The sequence below is a fragment of the Myotis brandtii genome, unplaced genomic scaffold (genome assembly GCF_000412655.1).
Source record: "Myotis brandtii unplaced genomic scaffold, ASM41265v1 scaffold581, whole genome shotgun sequence".
Lineage (NCBI taxonomy): Eukaryota > Metazoa > Chordata > Mammalia > Chiroptera > Vespertilionidae > Myotis > Myotis brandtii.
In genome coordinates, this window is record NW_005370182.1 from 243,320 (window position 1) to 262,761 (window position 19,442).

The 19,442-nt window shown below is 59.6% G+C and overlaps 3 protein-coding genes across 3 annotated transcripts in view; 2 read left to right on the top strand and 1 right to left on the bottom strand.

Moving 5' to 3' along the window:
• Positions 1-6,025, top strand: part of NXPH4 (neurexophilin 4) — a 13,892-nt gene extending 7,867 nt beyond the window's left edge. Inside the window, exon 2 of the mRNA XM_014550086.1 lies at positions 4,489-6,025. Within this exon, the coding sequence (XP_014405572.1) occupies positions 4,489-5,352 (864 nt within the window). The 3' untranslated portion in view covers positions 5,353-6,025. The remainder of the gene's footprint in view (positions 1-4,488) is intronic.
• A 2,510-nt stretch (positions 6,026-8,535) lies between these two features.
• SHMT2 (serine hydroxymethyltransferase 2 (mitochondrial)) lies at positions 8,536-13,693 on the top strand. The gene is made up of 12 exons (XM_005879011.2): positions 8,536-8,761; positions 9,757-9,954; positions 10,448-10,527; positions 10,704-10,904; positions 11,196-11,277; positions 11,441-11,563; positions 11,690-11,829; positions 12,173-12,338; positions 12,532-12,631; positions 12,718-12,873; positions 12,954-13,061; positions 13,181-13,693. The coding sequence occupies exons 1-12, from the start codon at positions 8,729-8,731 to the stop codon at positions 13,306-13,308; spliced, it is 1,515 nt and encodes a 504-aa protein (XP_005879073.1). The 5' UTR covers positions 8,536-8,728; the 3' UTR covers positions 13,309-13,693.
• A 138-nt stretch (positions 13,694-13,831) lies between these two features.
• On the bottom strand, positions 13,832-16,094 carry NDUFA4L2 (NADH dehydrogenase (ubiquinone) 1 alpha subcomplex, 4-like 2). Its single transcript, XM_005879013.2, has 4 exons — positions 15,938-16,094; positions 15,521-15,609; positions 14,714-14,774; positions 13,832-14,559 (listed from the first exon to the last, which is right to left on the bottom strand). Exons 1-4 carry the CDS (start codon positions 15,992-15,994, stop codon positions 14,503-14,505), a joined length of 264 nt encoding a protein of 87 aa, XP_005879075.1. The 5' UTR covers positions 15,995-16,094; the 3' UTR covers positions 13,832-14,502.
• Between the last annotated feature and the right edge of the window lie 3,348 nt (positions 16,095-19,442).

The window sequence follows — 19,442 nt, forward strand, 5'->3', positions numbered from 1 at the left end:
CCCCATCCTACACCCCCGGTCCCTTTCTCACTCCTGCCCTTCCCCAAAGCCCATCCCTCATCCACCATCCCTGCCCCCATCCTTATTTTGGTTCCCATCCCATTCCCCTGGTCCCGCCCTCTGGCATCCGGCTCTGCCCAATGCCCACCCACCATTTCTGATCTCTTCCTCCCTGTTCCCATCTTCACCCCTGAGCAACTCTTGTTTCTTCCTCATCACTGTACCCAGTGCCCGGCCTTCCAGGCCCACACTCCCAGTGCCCCTCCATTTCTGTGCCACTCCCCTCGCAGCTTGTCCTGTCCTCCCCACTTCTGTCTTCACTCCTGCCTCCCTCCCTGGGTCCCAGCCAGCTCCCAGCTGCTCCGCCCGCCCTGACTGCAGTGCCCCCGCCTATTTCTAGGTGCAAGGTCTCAGGACACTCTCCCCTCTTCCTCCCCAGCCCAGGCCAGAGCACGCTTCCTTCCCCAGCCACGGGTGCCAGCCCTCCCCATGGGAATCGTAAGCAGCCCTGCCTGACCCACGAAGCAGGAGAAGCAACCGACCAGGCGGGAGGCCCCAGGGAGGCGCACCCTGCAATGCGGCTGGGGGCCAACCGTCTCATCCTCCCCCTATTCCCAGTGTTCCCACCCAAAACAGCACAACCCCCCCCCCCATGGAGTTTGTTAAGCAGCAAGAGGCAGCCTCAACTCCCCTCCCGTGCGTGGGCTCGCTGCCTGGGGACAGAGCGCTCCTGGCTCGGCTCCCACCCTGCATGGGCCTGGAGGCACCTGGTGACGCGCACCCCCACCCACCCCCACATCCCTGTCTGCCACCAAACACCTCTGCGCACCCCCTCCGTCCCCACCCGGCAGCCCGGCCAGCCTCTCCCCTCCGCAAATGTCACCGCGTTTAATTAGCTTAATTAAACCAGCGCTGGACTGAGGGGGACCCTGCTCGGACAATACCCTGCTCTCATCTTCGTCCTCGAAGAGGGAGGACAGCACCATGGGTTCTGGACAAAGAGGGGCTCCGTGTCACCCTGCTTCCCCTCACCCCCACTCCCACCCACAGCTGGAGACAGACAACCTGGAGGATAGAGGGGAAAGGACCACAGAGACATAAACAGGGAGAAAAAAAGAATCATAAAAGGAAAATTAGAAACAGTGAGGAAGAGACTGAGAGACAGAAAAAGAGACTGAGAGTCGGTGGGGGGGGAGATGGAAAAACAGTGAAAGAGGGAGAGCGAGACAGGGAGCGGGAGCAGGCGAGCAAGGAAGCCAGAGGGAGGATTTTATTTTATTTTGTTCCATGTTCCCATTTCTCGGCTCGCTTCCTCACAGACCCTGGCTCCTCCCTGCCCAAGCCCCCCCCTCAACTCTTCCCTTTTATCTTGGCTGTCTCCTATGGCCAGTGGGGTGCAGGTGCCCAAAGCCTAGGGATTTGCCAGGGTCAGAGAAGCACAGACGTCCATTTGTCTGGGATGGGGGGGGCACCCGGCACCCCCCAACACCCAGCCAAAGCTATCACCCTGTCCCAGCCCCACCGGGGAGGAGTTGCTGGACGGAGCCAGCCCCCCACAGGTCCTGGGCAGGGTGCAGGACCCTGGGTGCTGCTGGGGTGTGCTGGGGGCAGGGGGGAGTTTGAGGGAGCAGGCTTCAGGGACGGATGGAAGTCCCCAGAAAAAAATAGTGGTTGGGCCCAGAGAGGTGAGAAGATCAGGTGTCAGAGTTCAAATGGCCCCCCTCCCCACCCTTCCACTTCTCTCATCGCTTCACAGGCCCGCCTCCAGTGCCCTTTCGGGCTCCAGTCCTGCTCTCTCCAAACCCAGTTCCTGGGAGGTCCTTTCCCCCCACTGCTGTGGCCCAGGACCCCTTTCCCCCAGCCCTGCCCAGGCCCACCCTCAGGGCGTTCGCTGCCAGCTCAAGCGCCTCCTTCTGAGTCAATCACTGTTGCGGCCCCCGCACCCCTCACCTGAGCTGGGAGGAGGTATGGAAGGGAGGAGGAGTGTGGGGGGCGATAAATATGTATGACGATCGGGTGGCGGCAGCCGCATTAATAACCCAGGATCGCAGCGCTGCGGGGATGGGGACCAGGCGGTGGAGATTCTAGCCCAGCAGCTTGACTGTGCCATTCCTGTCCCCTGTGGACACCTGGTGTATGCACATGGGTGTGTACAAACAGAGGGGACACCATGGTGTCCGGTCTCTTTACCTACCCAGAGCTCAGCCAGCAGGGGCCATTAATATACATCTCACACATGCACCACCCCCCCCCATCAGGGAGGGCACACTTGTCTTATCATTGTGGAGGCACTGACACACACCCTCTAGGAGGAGCTTGACACATGGACACCGGATGATAGGAACTCACACAGGACAAGTGACACACCCAGAGAGCACACATGGCCAGCCCAGGTCACACAGATGCACGTACCACAAAGTGATACACAGCCTCAGCCTCGTTCAGATTAATACACACAGCCAACCAGGTACACATGCAACCCAGGCACACATACCACCCAGGCACACATACATAGCTGCCACACGCTGACATAACAAACATTCAGCCACCACAAGCAGGCAGACACACATACACACACACATACAGTCACCAGGGCACACACATAACCACCATGCACAGCCACCCTAGGCAGACACACACCCATCACCATAGCTACACACACACACACACAGGCACAGGCATCACTCCAGGTAGACAGGCAATACAACCATCCTAGGCTAACAGGAACACAACCACACCAGACTGACACATGCAGTACTCCCTCCCCAATCTGAACACACACGCAGTAAGGGCCACCCTAACAGCCACAGCTAGCACAGTCTGACTGACACACTCTGACATGTACAGCTCCTCTCCCTCCCACTCCCCTGGCTGGAGCGGCATCTCCATATTTCTTCCTCTCGCTCTGACCGACTGTCTCCTTCGCTCCCGGCCACCCCTGCCCCCCCCCCACCAGATAATTGATGGCCCAGGCCTGGCCCCACCGCTCCCGCCTCTCGATCTATCTTGTACTCGAGCCCTCGCTGTCTCCCAGATCGCTGCCACCTGAGACACAAGAAGACGGGTGGGGGCGGGCCAGGGCGGCTCCTCCTGCCGATCCATCCGAGTCCCCGGGAAGCACCACCAGGCGGCCTCCTCCACTGAGCAGGAGCGCTGGAGGCGGGGAGACGTACCCCAGTAGCCCACAAGCCTTACTGACTCCCCATTGCTCTCCCTAGCTCTACTGGTTTCCCAAGCTCCTCCCCACAAGGGAGCAGAGGATGAGGCCGGGGTGGGGGCTCTAGTCGCCACAGAGGCATCTGGAGGTCTTCACCTCTTTCCTGATGCTGGATGTTGACAATGGTCATGGCCTCACTTGCCTGAGTCCGACTCCTCCCTGGCTCATTACTCAGAACCAGCAATTTTCAACCGATGTGCCATTGCACTCTGGTGCACGCAAGAATTTTTAAAACATGCAATACTTGACTATTTAGTCAGGGGCTTTGACCTCCTCTTTTCCCCAGTGGTTCTCAACCTTCTGGCCCTTTAAATACAGTTCCTCATGTTGTGACCCAACCACAAAATTATGTTCGTTGCTACTTCATAACTGTAATGTTGCTACTGTTATGAATCGTCATGTAAATATCTGATATGCAGGATGGTCTTAGGCGACCCCTGTGAAAGGGTCGTTCGACCGCCAAAGGGGTCGCGACCCACAGGTTGAGAACCGCTGCCTTAGATTGTCAAGTTAAAAAATGACAATGGCCAACAATGGCTGTCTGGTATGGATGAATAAAAAATATACCTTTTTTTGGTCAGATTGGCCAAAAAGTATAATTTTTGGTGTGCTGGGGAATTTTAGGAATTAGTTTATGGGTGCCATGAGATGAAAAAGGTTGAAAATCGCTGCTCTGAACCAACCAGGCTCCCGGCTGGAGGAGACGGAGTCCCTGTCCCCATATTCAAACCCACACTGGCTTGGGCTTTTTCAGCCGCATCGGAGATCTGGAAGAACATGAGGATTCTCAGTATCATCTCAGATGTAGAAACTGAGGCCTACCTAGGTGAAGTGATTTGGCCAAGCCACACAGCTTGAAAGGGCTGCAGACCCACTCCAACACACACTCCCTGACCCACTGGCTGCCGGCTGCTGGATTCCATTTGGCCTCCTAGTGGCCTTGCTGGCATGGTGAAGGCCCCGGTTGGGTGGCCATGGGTAAGGTGGCCAGGGACAACTCCAGCGTCTCTTATTTTTTTTAAACATATTTTTATTGATTTCAGAGAGGAAGGGAGAGGGAGAGAGAGATGGAAACATCAATGATGAGAGAGGATCATTGATCAGCTGCCTCCTGCACGCCCCCTACTGGGGATTGAGCCTGCAACTCAGGCATGAGCCCTTGACCGGAATGGAACCCGGGACTTTTCAGTCCACAGCCCGACGCTCTATCCACTGAGCAAAACCGGCTAGGGCTCCAGCATCTCTTTTTCTTCCTCTTTTTTTGTCCACAGACCGTCAGTGCCCAGATACCGGAGTCCAGGAGGCCGCAGTACATGGAGCTGCGCCCCGCAGCGGCCGGAGGGGGCGCCCCTGTGCAACAGCTCCAGGCGCCGAAGTCTTCCGACGGCCTGGGCACCGCCCGCGCCTGGAGCTGGGCCTGGCCCGCTAACCACACCGGGGCCCTGGCCCGGGTCGGGGCGGTGGGGGCGCTGCCCGTGCAGCGCACCAAGAGGAAGCCGTCTATCAAAGCGGCCCGCGCCAAGAAGATCTTCGGCTGGGGGGACTTCTACTTCCGAGTGCACACCCTCAAGTTCTCGCTGCTGGTGACGGGCAAGATCGTCGACCACGTGAACGGGACCTTCAGCGTGTACTTCCGCCACAATTCCTCCAGCCTGGGCAACCTCAGCGTCAGCATCGTGCCGCCGTCCAAGCGCGTGGAGTTCGGGGGCGTCTGGCTGCCCGGCCCCGCCCCCCACCCTCTGCAGTCGACGCTGGCCTTGGAGGGGGTCCTCCCCGGGCTGGGGCCCCCTTTGGGGTTAGCTGCTGCTGGGGCGGGGCTCGGAGGCAGCCTCGGGGGCGCTCTGGCGGGCCCACTCGGGGGAGCGCTGGGCGTGCCCGGGGCCAAGGAGTCGCGCGCTTTCAATTGCCACGTGGAGTACGAGAAGACGAACCGCGCGCGCAAGCACCGCCCGTGCCTGTACGACCCGTCGCAGGTGTGCTTCACGGAGCACACGCAGAGTCAGGCCGCCTGGCTCTGCGCCAAGCCCTTCAAAGTCATCTGCATCTTCGTCTCCTTCCTCAGCTTTGACTATAAACTGGTGCAGAAGGTGTGCCCAGACTACAACTTCCAGAGCGAGCACCCCTACTTTGGATAGTGCGCCCCGACCCCCGCCCCAGCCCTGAGCTTCCCGCCAGGTCCCAGCCTCCCTAAGTGAGACTCCTCCCCGTGACCCGCAACTCCTGTGGCCCCGTGCACCCTTCCATTCTGGGGGGCGAGAGGAACAGCCCTCCTGGGGACGCTCAGCTGGCGTGGGTCCCCTTTTCCTGATGGGGAGTGCCTTTGAGGCCCCCTCAGCTGCACCCCAAAGTGAAGGAACAAGAGCGCAGCCCCAGGAAAGGCGGCCCCAGCGCCCCCTATGCCCACACTGGGTCCCCTTCACGCCCCGGCGCTGGGCTCACACTCCCTCTGCCCTCAGCTGTAATAGCGCCCGGCCTGGTCCCCTCATCCCACCCTGACCTTCTTACCCCCAGGCTCTTGTTGTTCTGCTCCACCCCGTCCCCGTGTAAAAGACTGTGAAGATGTACGTGTGTAAGCCGCGCCCCGCCCCCTCCTGCCTGCCCCACGCCGGTTCCTCTTTCCCCAACGCCCCCAATTAGGGGAGTGGAAGCAGACGCCTGGGCCTCGGCGATGACTCCGGCCCCTGCCCTCTGCCTGCCCCTCCCGTCCCTGCAGTCCTGCTCCACCCGCCCCCTCCCGGCTGCTTCCTCTCAGTGATATTTTTTCTACTCCAAAACAAAATAAAGGGAACACAATAAAGTGAAGTCCAACACGAGTTTCCGTGAGACCTTTGTAGGGAAGGGGTGTGTGTGGATTTTAATGTGTGGCAGACACCGGGCCAGGTCCCCTCGCCCTCCACCCCGTGGCTCGTGGGGAACTGAGGCAAATATTGGTGGAGCGGGCACCTTGGGGGTCATCCAAAACCAGATCACATAGCGATGAGGACGACCCCTGGTGTAGGAGCCCTGCCAGAGGTGGGGATTTTCCTCCCAGAGGGGGGCAGAGCGAAACGGCAGCAGCTAGGATGAGGACTGAACCTGAGAGGGGACTCCTGGCGGGCTATTTGGGACGATTTGAAGGGGGAGGTATAAGAGCCTTGAATTCCCATTCAAGGAGATGCTGGGACTTCGTAAGCAGAGCGCTGACAACCTGCTAAGCTCCGTGGGGCTGGCGGGAGGCGGCCGGTGGGGGGAAGGGGAACGGTGTTTGCGGCATCTGGAGTCATCGATCTTCCTTTTCCTTCCTAATTTCGTGGGCGCTGAGTTTGCAGACGGATGAGGGAGAGAGGGAGTGAAGCCTGCGACGAGGGGGTGGGGGAAGGGACAAGAGAGTTCGGAGAGTGGGGCTTCGCTGCCACTGCCAGCCGCTAGCAAACAAGGCCCCTTCAGCCAGCTGCCCACCTTCTCCACCCCCGCCTCCAGCTCCACCTTCAGCTCCCACTTGCAGCCGCGGCTGCTAATTTTATCCGCCCCCTACCCTGGCCTGGGCGTTAATTGGCTGCGGCTTCATTAGCAGTTCTCAAGCTCAGCCGTCACCCCCTCCCCTGGGGACCCCAGAAGGGGGCTAGGAGGGGGTACAGACAAGCTGTGGCACAGAACAGCGCCTCCTCTTCAGCCTTCCTTTGCCTTTAGTCCTGGGTCCAGCGTTCTCCAGGGGATTGCCCACTGGCTCCAGCGGGAAACTGAGTCAAAGGCGCGTTTGACCCAGACAGTCCTGGGACGGAAAAGTCGGTAAGGGGAAAAGAAATATCGGAGGGATGGGTGAACGGATGGGTAGATGTGGAAAGGAAGAGAGAGGTGGGGAGTGGTTCTGGGTCAGAGATGGGAGGAAGGAGAAGCACTCAGTGGACTCCTAACACAGGCCTATTGCTGGAAAGACCTGAGAACACTTGGAGCAGGAGTGGGAGGGAATGAGATAGAGCTAAGGGCGGGGTGGAGGGGGAGGCCTTCTGAGGCCTGGTATGAGAATCTAGTGAGAATGGTTGGAATTAGCAAGTTAACCCATCTGGGCCTTAGTTCCTCGTTTGTAAAGCAATAATAAAATAGTATGTGATTTTGCATACGAACTTGCTTTGTGATGGATTGTCCTCCCCTCTCCGACAAGGTCATCCTCTCCTCCTCCTCCTCCCACTCTTTTCTTCAGACATCTGGACTTGTGGGAGCAGAGTGAGGTACCCCTGTCTGGAATTGCACTTGTTGCATTTTTTTCACTTCTTGATGTCCCAGCAGTCAGTAATCTATTCTTATATCTCCAGGGCTATGGCATGCCTGGCACAGAGTAGAAGCTCAATATGTATGTTGAATGAATGAATGAATGAATGAATGTGTAATATTGCTATGTGAGGCAATGGTTCTCAAAATCACTGCTTATTAGAATCATGAGGCGAGGTTTCACAATATTGCTATGTGAGGCAATGGTTCTCAAAAATCACTGCTTATTAGAATCATGAGGCGAGGTTTCATTGTGTGTCAGCGTGAGTGGGCAAATGTCCACTATTCTTTAAGATCCATTGAATTCGAACCTCTGAGGAAAGGCTCCACACTCATATTTATATCAGATTTCCCAGCTAATCCTGATGCCCAGGTTTGGGAACCTACTCCTGGAAAGGTCAATGAGTCCCTCCCCCAAAGGATGAGGTCAGAGGAACTCAGGCTAAAAGGAAGATCCCTTCCTGTTCCAAGTATCTATAGCCCCAGGGAAACAAAGAGAGCTCGCTGACTGCCTGGAAGGCAAGAGGTGAACAGTTAACAAAATCCAACAAGTACAAGGACAAGAAGGGGCATCTCACTCAGCTCCAGGATGTCCCAGGAGAAGGAGGAGATGGCCAAGGAGGAGGCAGGTTAGTAAGTCAGAGGAGGAAGGGAGCACAATCCATTCCAGAGCATGTGTACATACAAAGTCTCATTTAATCCCCACCGAATGTTATTTTATTACTGATTTACAGGTGAGGAAACTGAGGCCAGATAGGCTAATTTGCTAGTTAGTCCCAGAGCTGGAACTTGAATTCGCCTCTCACCACCCCTCCAAACCAGGTGACTTCCAGTGCACCATGGCACTCCAGCTTGTATAGGAGTCTTTGTATTTCCCAGGGAGCCTAATAATACTAGGTATTCAGTAGGCATCCAATAAATGGTTGATGTCTGGACGACGGGGGGGGGGGGGTGGGGGGGAGGGAACACCTGAAGATATCCAGGACAGTGAGAAGGGGCGGCAGTAGGTCTCTTTTCTTTCAGACTGGAGTCTCTGACCCTGGGGCTACAGACCCTGGGGAAAGGAAGCGGAAGAAAGGTGGGGAAACTACAATTCCCAGAAGACCATAAAGGAGTCGCCTCACGCATGCGTAGGATCTACCCTTAATCCTGTGGCTTCTAGGGCCGCTGTTCTCACGCATGCGCTCTCGGATCAGTCTTTTCGGACCCGTTGCTTCTCCAAGCTAGAGTTGGTGGCTTGACCTCCTGCGACTTCGGGTTGCGATGCTGTCTTTCTCTTTGCTCTGGGCCACTCGGGTAAGAATGGGGCCCCGGAGTCTGGGTGACCAGTTGAAAGCAAGTTCCCCTCCTACCGTAATATCCATTCACAAACTATGGGCTTTTCCACGCACATGGTCTGGGTCTTCCGGGAGCGGACGCGCAACTAGGGAATCCCCGAGACCCTCGGGTGCACGCGGGGTAAACGGGACCCCTCTCCATTCCGGTAATCAGAAGCCCCAGGGCCATGTGACCATCCATTTTACGTGGCAGCTGGGGAGGGAAGTGTAACGGTTGCCCGCGCCTCCTGTGCTGGCGAACAGCGGGATTCCCAGCCTGGACAAGCGAGCTGTCTTCCCTGCTAGCTCTGAGCCGTGCAGATGATGCAACCGAGCCCTACTGCTTGCATCAGGGATCCCGCGGCTCTGTGGGCTGGAAGGGCTGGAAGGAGGTGGAAAGGAGCAGGGCAGAGGACTGGGTGTGGTTTTTGGCTTCCCTGCCATCAGCTCCCCACCCCCACACCCACCCCTACCATTCTCCCCCTGGGACTGCTAAAAATCTACCCTGGTTTTCAGAACATTGAATGGCTACCTCCAATGTTCTGAAAGCCACCTCTAACTATGGTAAGCCTGTTCTCTTAATCCCTGCAACTTGGTCTCCTCCCCCTGACTGGGATATCCGTTTATGGAGCCCCTACAGGGAAGACCCGTTTGTTCCAGTGAGTGGAGAGGTTCTGGAACCTCTAGCTTCTAGAACACAAACTTTGTCCTCTGGCTTTGCAGAGTAGTTCAGGGGCCCAGGTGGAGGAAGATTCTGAGGGGAGGTGAATGGATGGATTCAGAACCACCCCCTGGACATTGATCTCAGCCTTGGCTCTAGAACTGGCTTTTGGAGGTGGGGGTGGCGAAAACCGGAACAGGCAGGCTGGACAGCTGGCTGTTGGCTTTGGAGCCAGAGGGCCTGATACGCATGGCTGATGGTTGTTGGGAGACTGTTTGAACCCTTTTGTTTGACCCTGGCTTTTCCTCCCCTAGCCTCTGCGGAGATATGGTCCGCTGGTCAGGATGGCCGCGCGGTGCCAGCACAGTGAAGCAGCCCAGACCCAGACTGGAGAAGCCACCAGGGGCTGGACAGGCCAGGAGAGTCTGTCAGACAGTGACCCTGAGATGTGGGAGCTGCTGCAGAGGGAGAAGGACAGGCAGTGTCGTGGCCTGGAACTCATTGCCTCAGAGGTGGGGCCTGGGGAGAGGGGCCAAGGCTTGGGCCGCCATGGGTACAGGAAGTAACAGGTCATCTTACTGCTCTTTCTCCAGATCTCCCTTTCAGACTCAGGGCCTTCCTGCTGGGCCTTCTCTCTCTCTCTTCTTACTGTCCTCTGAAGCAAGGCAGAACCAGTCTGGGTTATGGGATGGGGGCATTAGAGAGCTTCCAGAGCCTTCCGGGCCCCTACAGTCAAGTCTGGTCCCTTCCCCCTCCCAAGAGAAAAGAGAAACCTGGAAGCACAGGTACCAGTGGACAGGTGGGCTTCCCGGGGACACCTGTCATGGCAGCTTGGTTTCTGAGGATGCTGCCTTTGGCCATGCCCCAAGCCTGACAAGGAACCTTGAATGAACAGCTTTCTGTAGAGCTCAGCTCCTTGCAGCCTGGGCTCGGGCAGGGTGGGCTGTGGGAGTCTCTCAGAAGGGGCTCTGTACCTTCTGACATTGCCCCCACCCCTCACCCCAGAACTTCTGCAGCCGAGCTGCGCTGGAGGCCCTGGGGTCCTGTCTGAACAACAAGTACTCGGAGGGTTATCCTGGCAAGAGGTGAGGGCGAGGCACCAGCGGGCTGGAGGGCAGCCTCAGGGACGGTGCTCCCGGTGGGGACGCCGGCCTGCACCCTCCCAGTGCCTTTAGAGGAGTAGCCTTCCCGCTCCTTTGCTACTTCAAGGGGGGTGGTGGGACCCTTTCTCTGTGCCCTGATATGCCCCCTCCCGTGGCAGATATTATGGGGGAGCAGAGGTAGTGGATGAAATCGAGCTGCTGTGTCAGCGCCGGGCCTTGGAGGCTTTTGACCTGGATCCTGCACAGTGGGGAGTCAATGTCCAGCCTTATTCGGGGTCCCCAGCCAATCTGGCTGCCTACACAGCCCTTCTGCAGCCTCACGACCGAATCATGGGGCTGGACCTGCCCGACGGTGGCCAGTGAGTATGGATGCGGTGGGTGGCTGATAGGCTCACTGGGCCGTATGGGCACGAGAGGGGAGTTGTTTATTGCCATGGGCCATGCAGCTAGAACAGGCCTCTCCCTGTCCTTCAGTCTCAGTGCAGGGGAAGATAAGACCCCAGGACCAGTGCTCAGCACAGAGTGGGCAGAGCAGTGAGGGTGGGGCACGCCGGGCGCGGTGTCAGAGACAGGGCCTTCGGAGCAGGGCAGGAGAGGCGTGGGTCTTACTCCACTGAGAAGCCTTCTCACTTCCTCTCCTCCCCTCCCAGTCTCACCCATGGCTATATGTCTGATGTCAAGCGGATCTCAGCCACATCCATCTTCTTTGAGTCTATGCCCTATAAACTGAATGTGAGTGAGTGCTCTAGGGTCTGGGGAGGGAGCTGCTCAAGGCCTAGGAACCTCTCCTGGGAAAAGCTAGAGGCTGAAGCCCTGGGCAGCCTTTAAGGTCAAGGAGCAGAGTGAGCTGCACTGCTTCTTTTTAAGGACTTTAGCTCTTTGTCTGTCTGTCCAGCCCCAAACTGGCCTCATTGACTATGACCAGCTGGCAATCACTGCTCGGCTTTTCCGACCACGGCTCATCATAGCTGGTACCAGTGCCTATGCTCGCCTCATTGACTACGCCCGCATGAGGGAGGTTGGTGGAGGGCTGGGGTACCTGCCGCTGCCCAAGGGGTGGTGGGGAGATTTCGGAGGAGGGGCAGCCTTGCGCAGGCCTGTCTGGACCCTCCCCAGACTGAGGCCTGTTTCTGTACCTGCCCAGGTGTGTGATGAGGTCAAGGCACACCTGCTGGCAGACATGGCCCACATCAGTGGCCTGGTGGCTGCCAAGGTGATCCCTTCACCTTTCAAGCACGCGGATGTCGTCACCACTACCACTCACAAGACCCTTCGAGGGGCCAGGTCAGGCTCCCCTGAGGTCAGGCCTTGCCTTTCCCTGCCTTCGTGCCTTATTCCCCGCGCATTGTTGGTCTGGATCAGAGAGGAACTCATTCTGCCTAAAGAGTTCTACCCAGTCTGAGGATTCTCCTTTTCTTGCCCATGGTGGCAGTTCCCTGGCAGGGAGTTTGGGGGTGGGAGGTGGGAGGAAGGTTCTGTTCCCCTCAACCCCTGGAGCCAAGCACACCCAGCACAACTGAGGTGGCCTGAGAGCCCTCGGGGGCGCGGGCCAGCCGGCTTCCTCTGCTCTCCCCATCCCTTGCCCTTTCTTTTCAGCTTAGATTCTGACCACCCTCTTCCCACACAGGTCAGGACTCATCTTCTACCGGAAGGGGGTGCAGTCTGTGGACCCCAAGACTGGCCGGGAGATCCCTTATACGTTTGAGGACCGAATCAACTTCGCTGTGTTCCCGTCCCTGCAGGGGGGCCCCCACAACCATGCCATTGCTGCAGTGGCCGTGGCCCTAAAGCAGGTTGGGGATCCTACCATTGTCGGGTGGTGGGCATCTGGATGCTCAGACCCTGTATCTTGCTAACTGAAAATGGAGCTGTTGGAAGGGAAGGGCCAGGAGGGGAGGCCTCAAGACTGGAGTCACAACTATGCTAGAGGTGGAGGAGTAGAAGGGGCAGGACTTGGGGTCCCAGGTGCTGCTGTCTCATCTCCAGGCCTGCACCCCCATGTTCCGGGAGTACTCCCTGCAGGTTCTGAAGAATGCTCGGGCCATGGCTGATGCCCTGCTAGATCGAGGCTATTCACTGGTGTCTGGTGAGCCAGGAGGGTGGGTGAGAGCCTCTGTGGCCTCAGGCAAAGGCCCAGGACTCACCATTCTCTGTTTACTCTTCCCGCCTTAGGTGGCACCGACAACCACCTAGTGCTGGTGGACCTGCGGCCCAAGGGCCTGGATGGGGCTCGGGCTGAGCGGGTGCTGGAGCTTGTATCCATCACAGCCAACAAGAACACCTGTCCTGGAGACAGAAGTGCCATCACACCAGGGGGTCTTCGGCTTGGTGAGACCTGGGGTTCCGGGGGGAAGGGTGGCTGTGCCGGGGGCGTGGGTCATGCTACTCCTCGTCTGCCTCTCTCCCAGGGGCACCAGCCTTGACCTCTCGACAGTTTCGTGAGGATGACTTCCGGAGAGTTGTGGCATTTATAGATGAAGGGGTCAAGATTGGCTTGGATGTGAAGAGCAAGACCAGTGAGTAGGCTAGCCCCGCCCCCAGCCCCTGCCAGCCACTTTACACTCACTATCTGCCCCCCACTCCCCATCTTACCGCCTTCCCTAAAGCTCTGACCACTTTCCTCACCCCTCTCTAGCCAAACTACAGGATTTCAAATCCTTCCTGCTCAGTGACCCAGAAACAAGACAACGGCTGGCTGACCTCAGGCAGCGGGTGGAGCAGTTTGCCAGGGCTTTCCCCATGCCTGGTTTTGATGAGCACTGAAGGGACCAAGGAAATGAGGCTCAGAGACTGAAATTCTCCTTCCCTCTCCCTGAACCTTCCAGTGTTTTGCTGGTGGAGAGAAGGCCTCTCACTTAGCAGAAGAGCCAAATGTAGTTCCCTTCCCAGGATTTGTAGCTGAAATTCCTTTTTGTAAGAAAACTTAGAAGGAGGCTGGGGGCCGTCTGCCCTAACGGTTCCGTTATCTCAGTGTTATGGACGCCCTGTTCCTTCTTTGGGACAGGGGCCCTGTTCCTTCTTTGGGACAGGGGCGTCACCCTCGTGAGCCAGAGGAAGGGGTGGGTGGGCGCCCTCCTTTCTGTTTTTATCTAATAAAATGCTAAGCCGACCCGCGCTTCTATTACTGTGGGAGCCCGCGGTCCCCGGGGCCAGGTGTGATTTGTCTCCTCCATGTGTGGTTCCTGGATTCCCCCCCTCAACCACCGCCAGGACCCCGGGGGCTGCAGCCTCCTCTCTCTGTCTCTGATCAGAGCCGACACCAGACGTGATTAGCAGGCGCAGCAAATTCAATTTGTTAAATGAAATTGTATTTTGCCCATGGCTGCTTCTGTTTGATCCCAGGGGACAGAGGGGAGCGAGGAGGGGTGGATGGCAGGGGGAGGCCCAGGTGCGAGGCTGGAGGGGGTTGCGGGTTGGCTCCCGAGTTGCAGGAAACCGCGCACTGCCCCTCCCTGGGCTGAGAGGTGCCTCCTCCGGAGCGGGCTGGGCCCCAGGCAAGGAGCCCAGTCAGCTAGAGCAGCGCCGCCCTGGGAGGGCGCCCAGAGCCTGGCAAACGGGCCTGCCGCGTCGCCTGGCACTCAGAGGCCCCTGCTTGCTCCTGGCTCACGTCTGCCACGCTCCTCACGTAGCCTGCGCCACACCCTGTCAGGCCCCTGCAGCCTAGCAGAGGGGCCCCCTTGGGCCTTTTGAGTCAACCCACTGGGGCCCCACCTCCTGACTCTCCCACCCCCACCCCCCTGCGTGGGACTCCAGCTGAGGGTCAGGGGTGCTTCCGCTGCAGGGAGCGAGGGAGGAGGGTGGGGGTGGAGCTGCCTCCCCTCTGCGGCGTGGGAACCAGGCCTGTGTACGCAGGAGCTGGACAGGGTGGTGAGAGGCGCCCTGGAGGCTGGGGCTGAGTGGCAGGAAGGAGGAGGCTGGCTGACGTCGGTGGAGGACATGGACCCGTCCCAGCCAGACTCAGAAGTCTGGCCGGTCCTTCTTCAGCTTCTTATAATCCGTGGAAACTGCAAGGAACTGGGGGGGGGGGGGGGGGGGGGGGGGGGTGGTGGTGGTGAAGCGTTGCACTGAGTGCCCCAGGCCTCCCTTTAGCGGGGAGGCGCCAAGGGGTCTTCCCAGGGACCAAGAAATAAGAGGATGGGGGTGCAACCCTAGAACCCCCTAAAGGTACCTTGTACTGGTCGTTGGGGCTCAGGCGGTTCCAGGGCTCCGGGTTGTTCTTCCGGTCCCAGCTGTGGAGAGTGGGGGGAGGGGGTTTTCTCTGTGGGAACCAGGACCCTAGCGCCTAAGGTAACAGCATCTCTGCCTCCAGCCCCCACCCAGCCCTACCCTGGGGGGCGGGCCATTTCCCGAGGCTGACGGGAGGGGAGCATTAGCAGTTGCGGAGGAGACAAGAAGGCTGTCACCCTTGTCAGAGCGAGACCAGATGAGGGGCTGACAACCCAACCCAGCGACCCCACTGCACCTCGCCTCCCTAGGCCCTCCCAGCAGAGCAGAGCACGGAGGTCGGCGGAGATCGAGGGGCTGTGTCCCAGTTCTGACAACATGGGGCTGTCCTGATGCGTCCAGAGGACCCCCACCCCACTGCCTCTGGCGGAGGAGGGGCGGGGCGGGGGAGTCTCGTCGTCACCCCGGCCCCTACCGCACCCCCAGAGCTGCCTGGCCACATCCCCAGGCCCCGCAGGGATATTGAGGTACCCACAGGCCGCCTGCGGCGGCACAACAGCGTTGCCATGGCAGCCGGGGCAAGTCGAGCCACAGAGGAGAGTGCGGTTGGGTGGGCCCAGGGGGAGATGCTGGGGGGTGGGGGCTGCAGGGGGATCCCTGCCAGGCCCACCGACCCCCCCCATTCCTGAGAGGCCCCTCTTTCCTGCCCCAGCCAGCCTCCCAAGCCCGGCCTTACCAGACGTCATTCCTGAGAGGCCCCTCTTTCCTGCTCCAGCCAGCACCCCAGCCAGCCTCCCAAGCCCGGCCTTACCAGACGTCGGGGCTGCGCAGGGCGAGCCGCAGCAAGTAGAGCGCAGCGCTGCCCATGCCCAGGCCGATGAAGCCGATCATGGGGATGAGCTGCGGGAAGGTCCAGGACACTGTCAGCCGCTCCCCTCCCCGCAGTTCCTGCCGGGCGCCCCCCACCCCCGGCTCGGACCCGTGCTCCCTCCCTTCTGGGAGAGGGGACTGGAGCCTCCTGCACCACAGCCCCGGCCCTGTCTCCTTCACCCCACAGCGAGCCTCTCTAGGGGGATTCGAGGGACACAGGGAGGGGCACATTGCAGGGGGAGTTGAGGACACCCTGGGAGAGGTTAGACTCTGGGGGGGCTAGGCAAGAGGGTACGGGGAGCGCTGGGGCAGCGAGAAAGTTAGGCGTTAGAAGCAGTGGCTCTGGGACCGAACTCACCGCGGGATGTCTCTTGATCTGCCGGTACAAGCGGGCCCCCACACCGGTTCCCGCCATCTCGCCTCTTCGTGTCTGGTCCTCTTTGGGGCTCGGCTCCCTAGCTCCTCCTGGGGTCCCGCCCCTCGCTGGGGAGGGGTCAGCCCAGCCCAGCCCAGCCCAGCCTGCCGCAGCCAACTTACCCCACGCCCCCATTCCGCTTCTTCCCAGTTCCAGGCTCGGAGCAGGAGGAGCTGTTGGGGAGCTGAGGGATTTCTGCTCCGCTCTCTCCTCCGGGGGCCGCCTCGGGCCCACAGGGCCACCTCATACTTGGGGCTTTGGGTTGGTCCTAGGGAGAGGCCTTACAGGCTTCCCAGAGTCTGATTGAGAGGGGATCCAGAAGTGGGGGGAGGGGTCAGGGACACCCCCCCACACACACACACAGGCTGGCAGACAGACCCCCAGAGAAGTGCAGGTGTGGAGTGCTCTCAGGTGGCACCAGGAGGGCCAGGGCAGCCATTGCCACCCGGGTGCCACCGCTCACTGTGCTGCAAGTTTTAAAACCTGCAATACCTGACTATTGAGTCAGGGGCATCGACCTCTTTTCCTTTATGTTGTCAAATAAGAAAATGACAACAGCCAACACAACAATAGCCATCTGGTGTGAATGAATCAAAGTTATACCTATTTTGGCATATATATATATACACACACACACACATCGGTGTGCTGCAGAATTTTACTAGTTAGCTTGTGTGTGCCATGAGATGAAAAGGTTGAAAATCACGTCTCCGGAGCATCCAGGAGCTAGCAGGTCCTGGAGGCACTGCTTCTGACCCCACCACAGTGCAGTGGGGGGAGGGGGGGACGGACGGACGGACGGACAGTCCAACAGAAGAGCTAATGCTGCCCCCGCCCCCCTAGTTCTGGGTGGTTCCTCCCAGTTGTGTTCTGGTTGGCCTGGGACAGTGCTTGGAGGCCAGGGGAGCTGGAGGCATCTTCAACAGGGCTTAGGACAGAGTAAGTCAGTTGTTGAAGTTTGGGGGCTTGAGAAACTTGCTTGCCCTGCCTCCCTTGGGGAAGGGGAAGGGGCAGCCATCCAAGGAGGCCACTCTCTGCCTCTGGCTGTGACAGAGAGGAGGAGAAGGGAGCGAGAAAACCAGTTCAGGAGAGACAGACAAGATGTTGAAGGAGGAAAGAGAACAAGACACACAAACAGAAGTGCAGAGCAAGCAATTGATTGCCCCCCCGGATGCTATGCTGTCAGGGTGAGAAGGCTCACTCACCATCTTTGAGGAATTGGGGTTCCAGGGACCCAGGAGCCCACCCTAACTACCTCTCCCACTCCCACGCTAACCTCCACCCTCCTTCTCCCTCCCTGCCTCCCCCTGGTCACCTCCCTCCAGAGCCCTGTGGCGGCTGGGGCCAGGGTGACCTGTGCGCCCCCCTCTGGGGACCTGGGCTCAGGGAGGAGGGGGCCCTTCCTGGAGGCTTCCTTCCTTTCCCTGGAGCTGATACTTCCCCTGTCCCCTCCGTTGACAAGTGCGGCTGTAATTAGGCTGCGGGGTCCCAGGCTAGAGCCTCCCTCCGGCGGATAATGAGATAAAGTGTCAGAGACACGGCGAAAACAAAGAGACCGAGACTCGCGTGTGGGGGGCGGGGAAGGGGGACCGACTGAAGGGATGTCAGAGCCTAGAGCGGCGCAGGGCCGCACCCGCCCTGAGCACTGGCCGGGGAGTGGGCTGTCTGTCACCCGTGCACCCCAGCCTTCCAGTCTCTGAGGTGACGGGCATGTGGAGGTGACCGGAAAGGGGACCCCAGTCAGTGCCTTGAGGTGTCCCCGGGCTGTCCTGTCGGACAATCAATCCCAGAGCTCGAGCTGGAGGGGCCAGAGCTGGGCTGCACACCTGGCTCTATGTGCACAGCTGGTGCGCAGGAAGCGACGGGACCTCTGGCCCCTGCGCCGCACCCCTTTGGTTCTCGGGTCATCGCCCGCCTTCCTGGGTCCTTTCCTGTGCGCCCCAGGGACCTGGCCTAGCACGTCCCAAACCTCCGCCCGCTCCCTTCCCTGAGCCTCCGGCCTCCGGTGTGCGCCCCCGCCCACTCTCCCAGCTCCTTCTCACGTTTTTGCTTCTGATCTGGACTCCCCGGGGCTCCCTGGCCTCCCACCTGCTTCTGGTGCCAATCGTTGGCACCTTCTTTGTGACTGTTTCTAAGCCCACTCCTCTCTCTGGATCAGGATCTCCAGGGCCGAACACCGAGCTCTTTGGTTTCAGATCCCAGCTCCTCCCGCACTTCCCCACCAAAAGGATTCAGGCCAAACTGACCCAGCGGGTGAGGGGCCGCAGAAGTCATTAGCAGTGCGTTAGGTGTGGCCAGGGCCGGGCCGGGGTCCCGCCGCGACTGGACTCCGAACGCTAAAGCGCGCAGGACCCTACTCAGCGCGCAGACGGTTAGAAGCAGCTGGATTCGGCGCCGTAGGCTGATCAGGGGCCGTGGGCGCGGACGCCCCCTGGAGGCCGAGCTGCTTCTAAGAATCTAAGCGCTCAGGGGCGATGCCTCGGACGCCCCCTGTCGGGCCGCGTCGGGCCTGCGCCCCACTGCATGTCGGCAGGTAAGTCAGCTCCCAGAGTGTGGTTCACGCCCCGCCCGCCGCTCCTGCCACTCCCGCGGCCAAGGCAGTTGGTTCCGCAGTGGCCGGGGTGGAGGGTGCGGAGAGGAGCCGCGGAAGCTCCCGCCTCGCCAGCCTCGGGCACCCCAGGTTCAGGATGAGTCCTCTCGTGAGGCTGGGCAGTCCCAGAGCCCGGGGGCAGCTCCGTCTCTGCCCAGGGACTGCCCTCTGCCCCTGCCCGTCCTACTCTCTCTGCCCTTTTTCTTCGGGGCCCTGTCTGTCGCTGTGTCTGTGTATGTCTGTGTGTCTCTGTTCCTTATCATCTGGCTGGCTGTCTCTTTCTCTACCTGGCTTTGTCCCTCTGCAGCTGTTTCTCTGTCTCTGTGGTCTCTCCTTCCCTCCACATCTCTCTGCCTCGCCGTGTCTCATTACAGATGCCTCTGCCGCTCTTTATCTCTGTCGTTCCCCTCCCATTCACTAGTTGGAGTCCTGTTCTCTGGCTTGCTGCTCCTGAGGGGCGGGGGCTGCAGCAGTCCTACGGGACAGCCTGGGGACACCTCGGGGCACTGACTGGGGTCCCCTCTCCGGTCACCTCCACATGCCCGTCACCTCAGCAGGGCTCCGTCTTCCCTCTGCAGCTGTGGGGCGTGGGGGGCGGAGCCCTGGGGGGAAGACCCGGTGCCCAGCATCTGCTCGGGAGCCCCGAGGCCCCTGACCCTCCTGCCGCTATTAAGGGCTCCGGGTCCCGAGGCTCGGAGATGATCATGATTGCATCAGCTAGACCGCGGAGGAGCCGGGAGCCGCTCGAAGAGCGAACGAGGGAGCGAGGGAGCGAGACAAAGACGCCCGCGCCATCTGTTTATGCAAAGCACTCTCCGCCGGGGACCCCGGCGTCCCGGTGCCCGGCCCGGCTCGGGG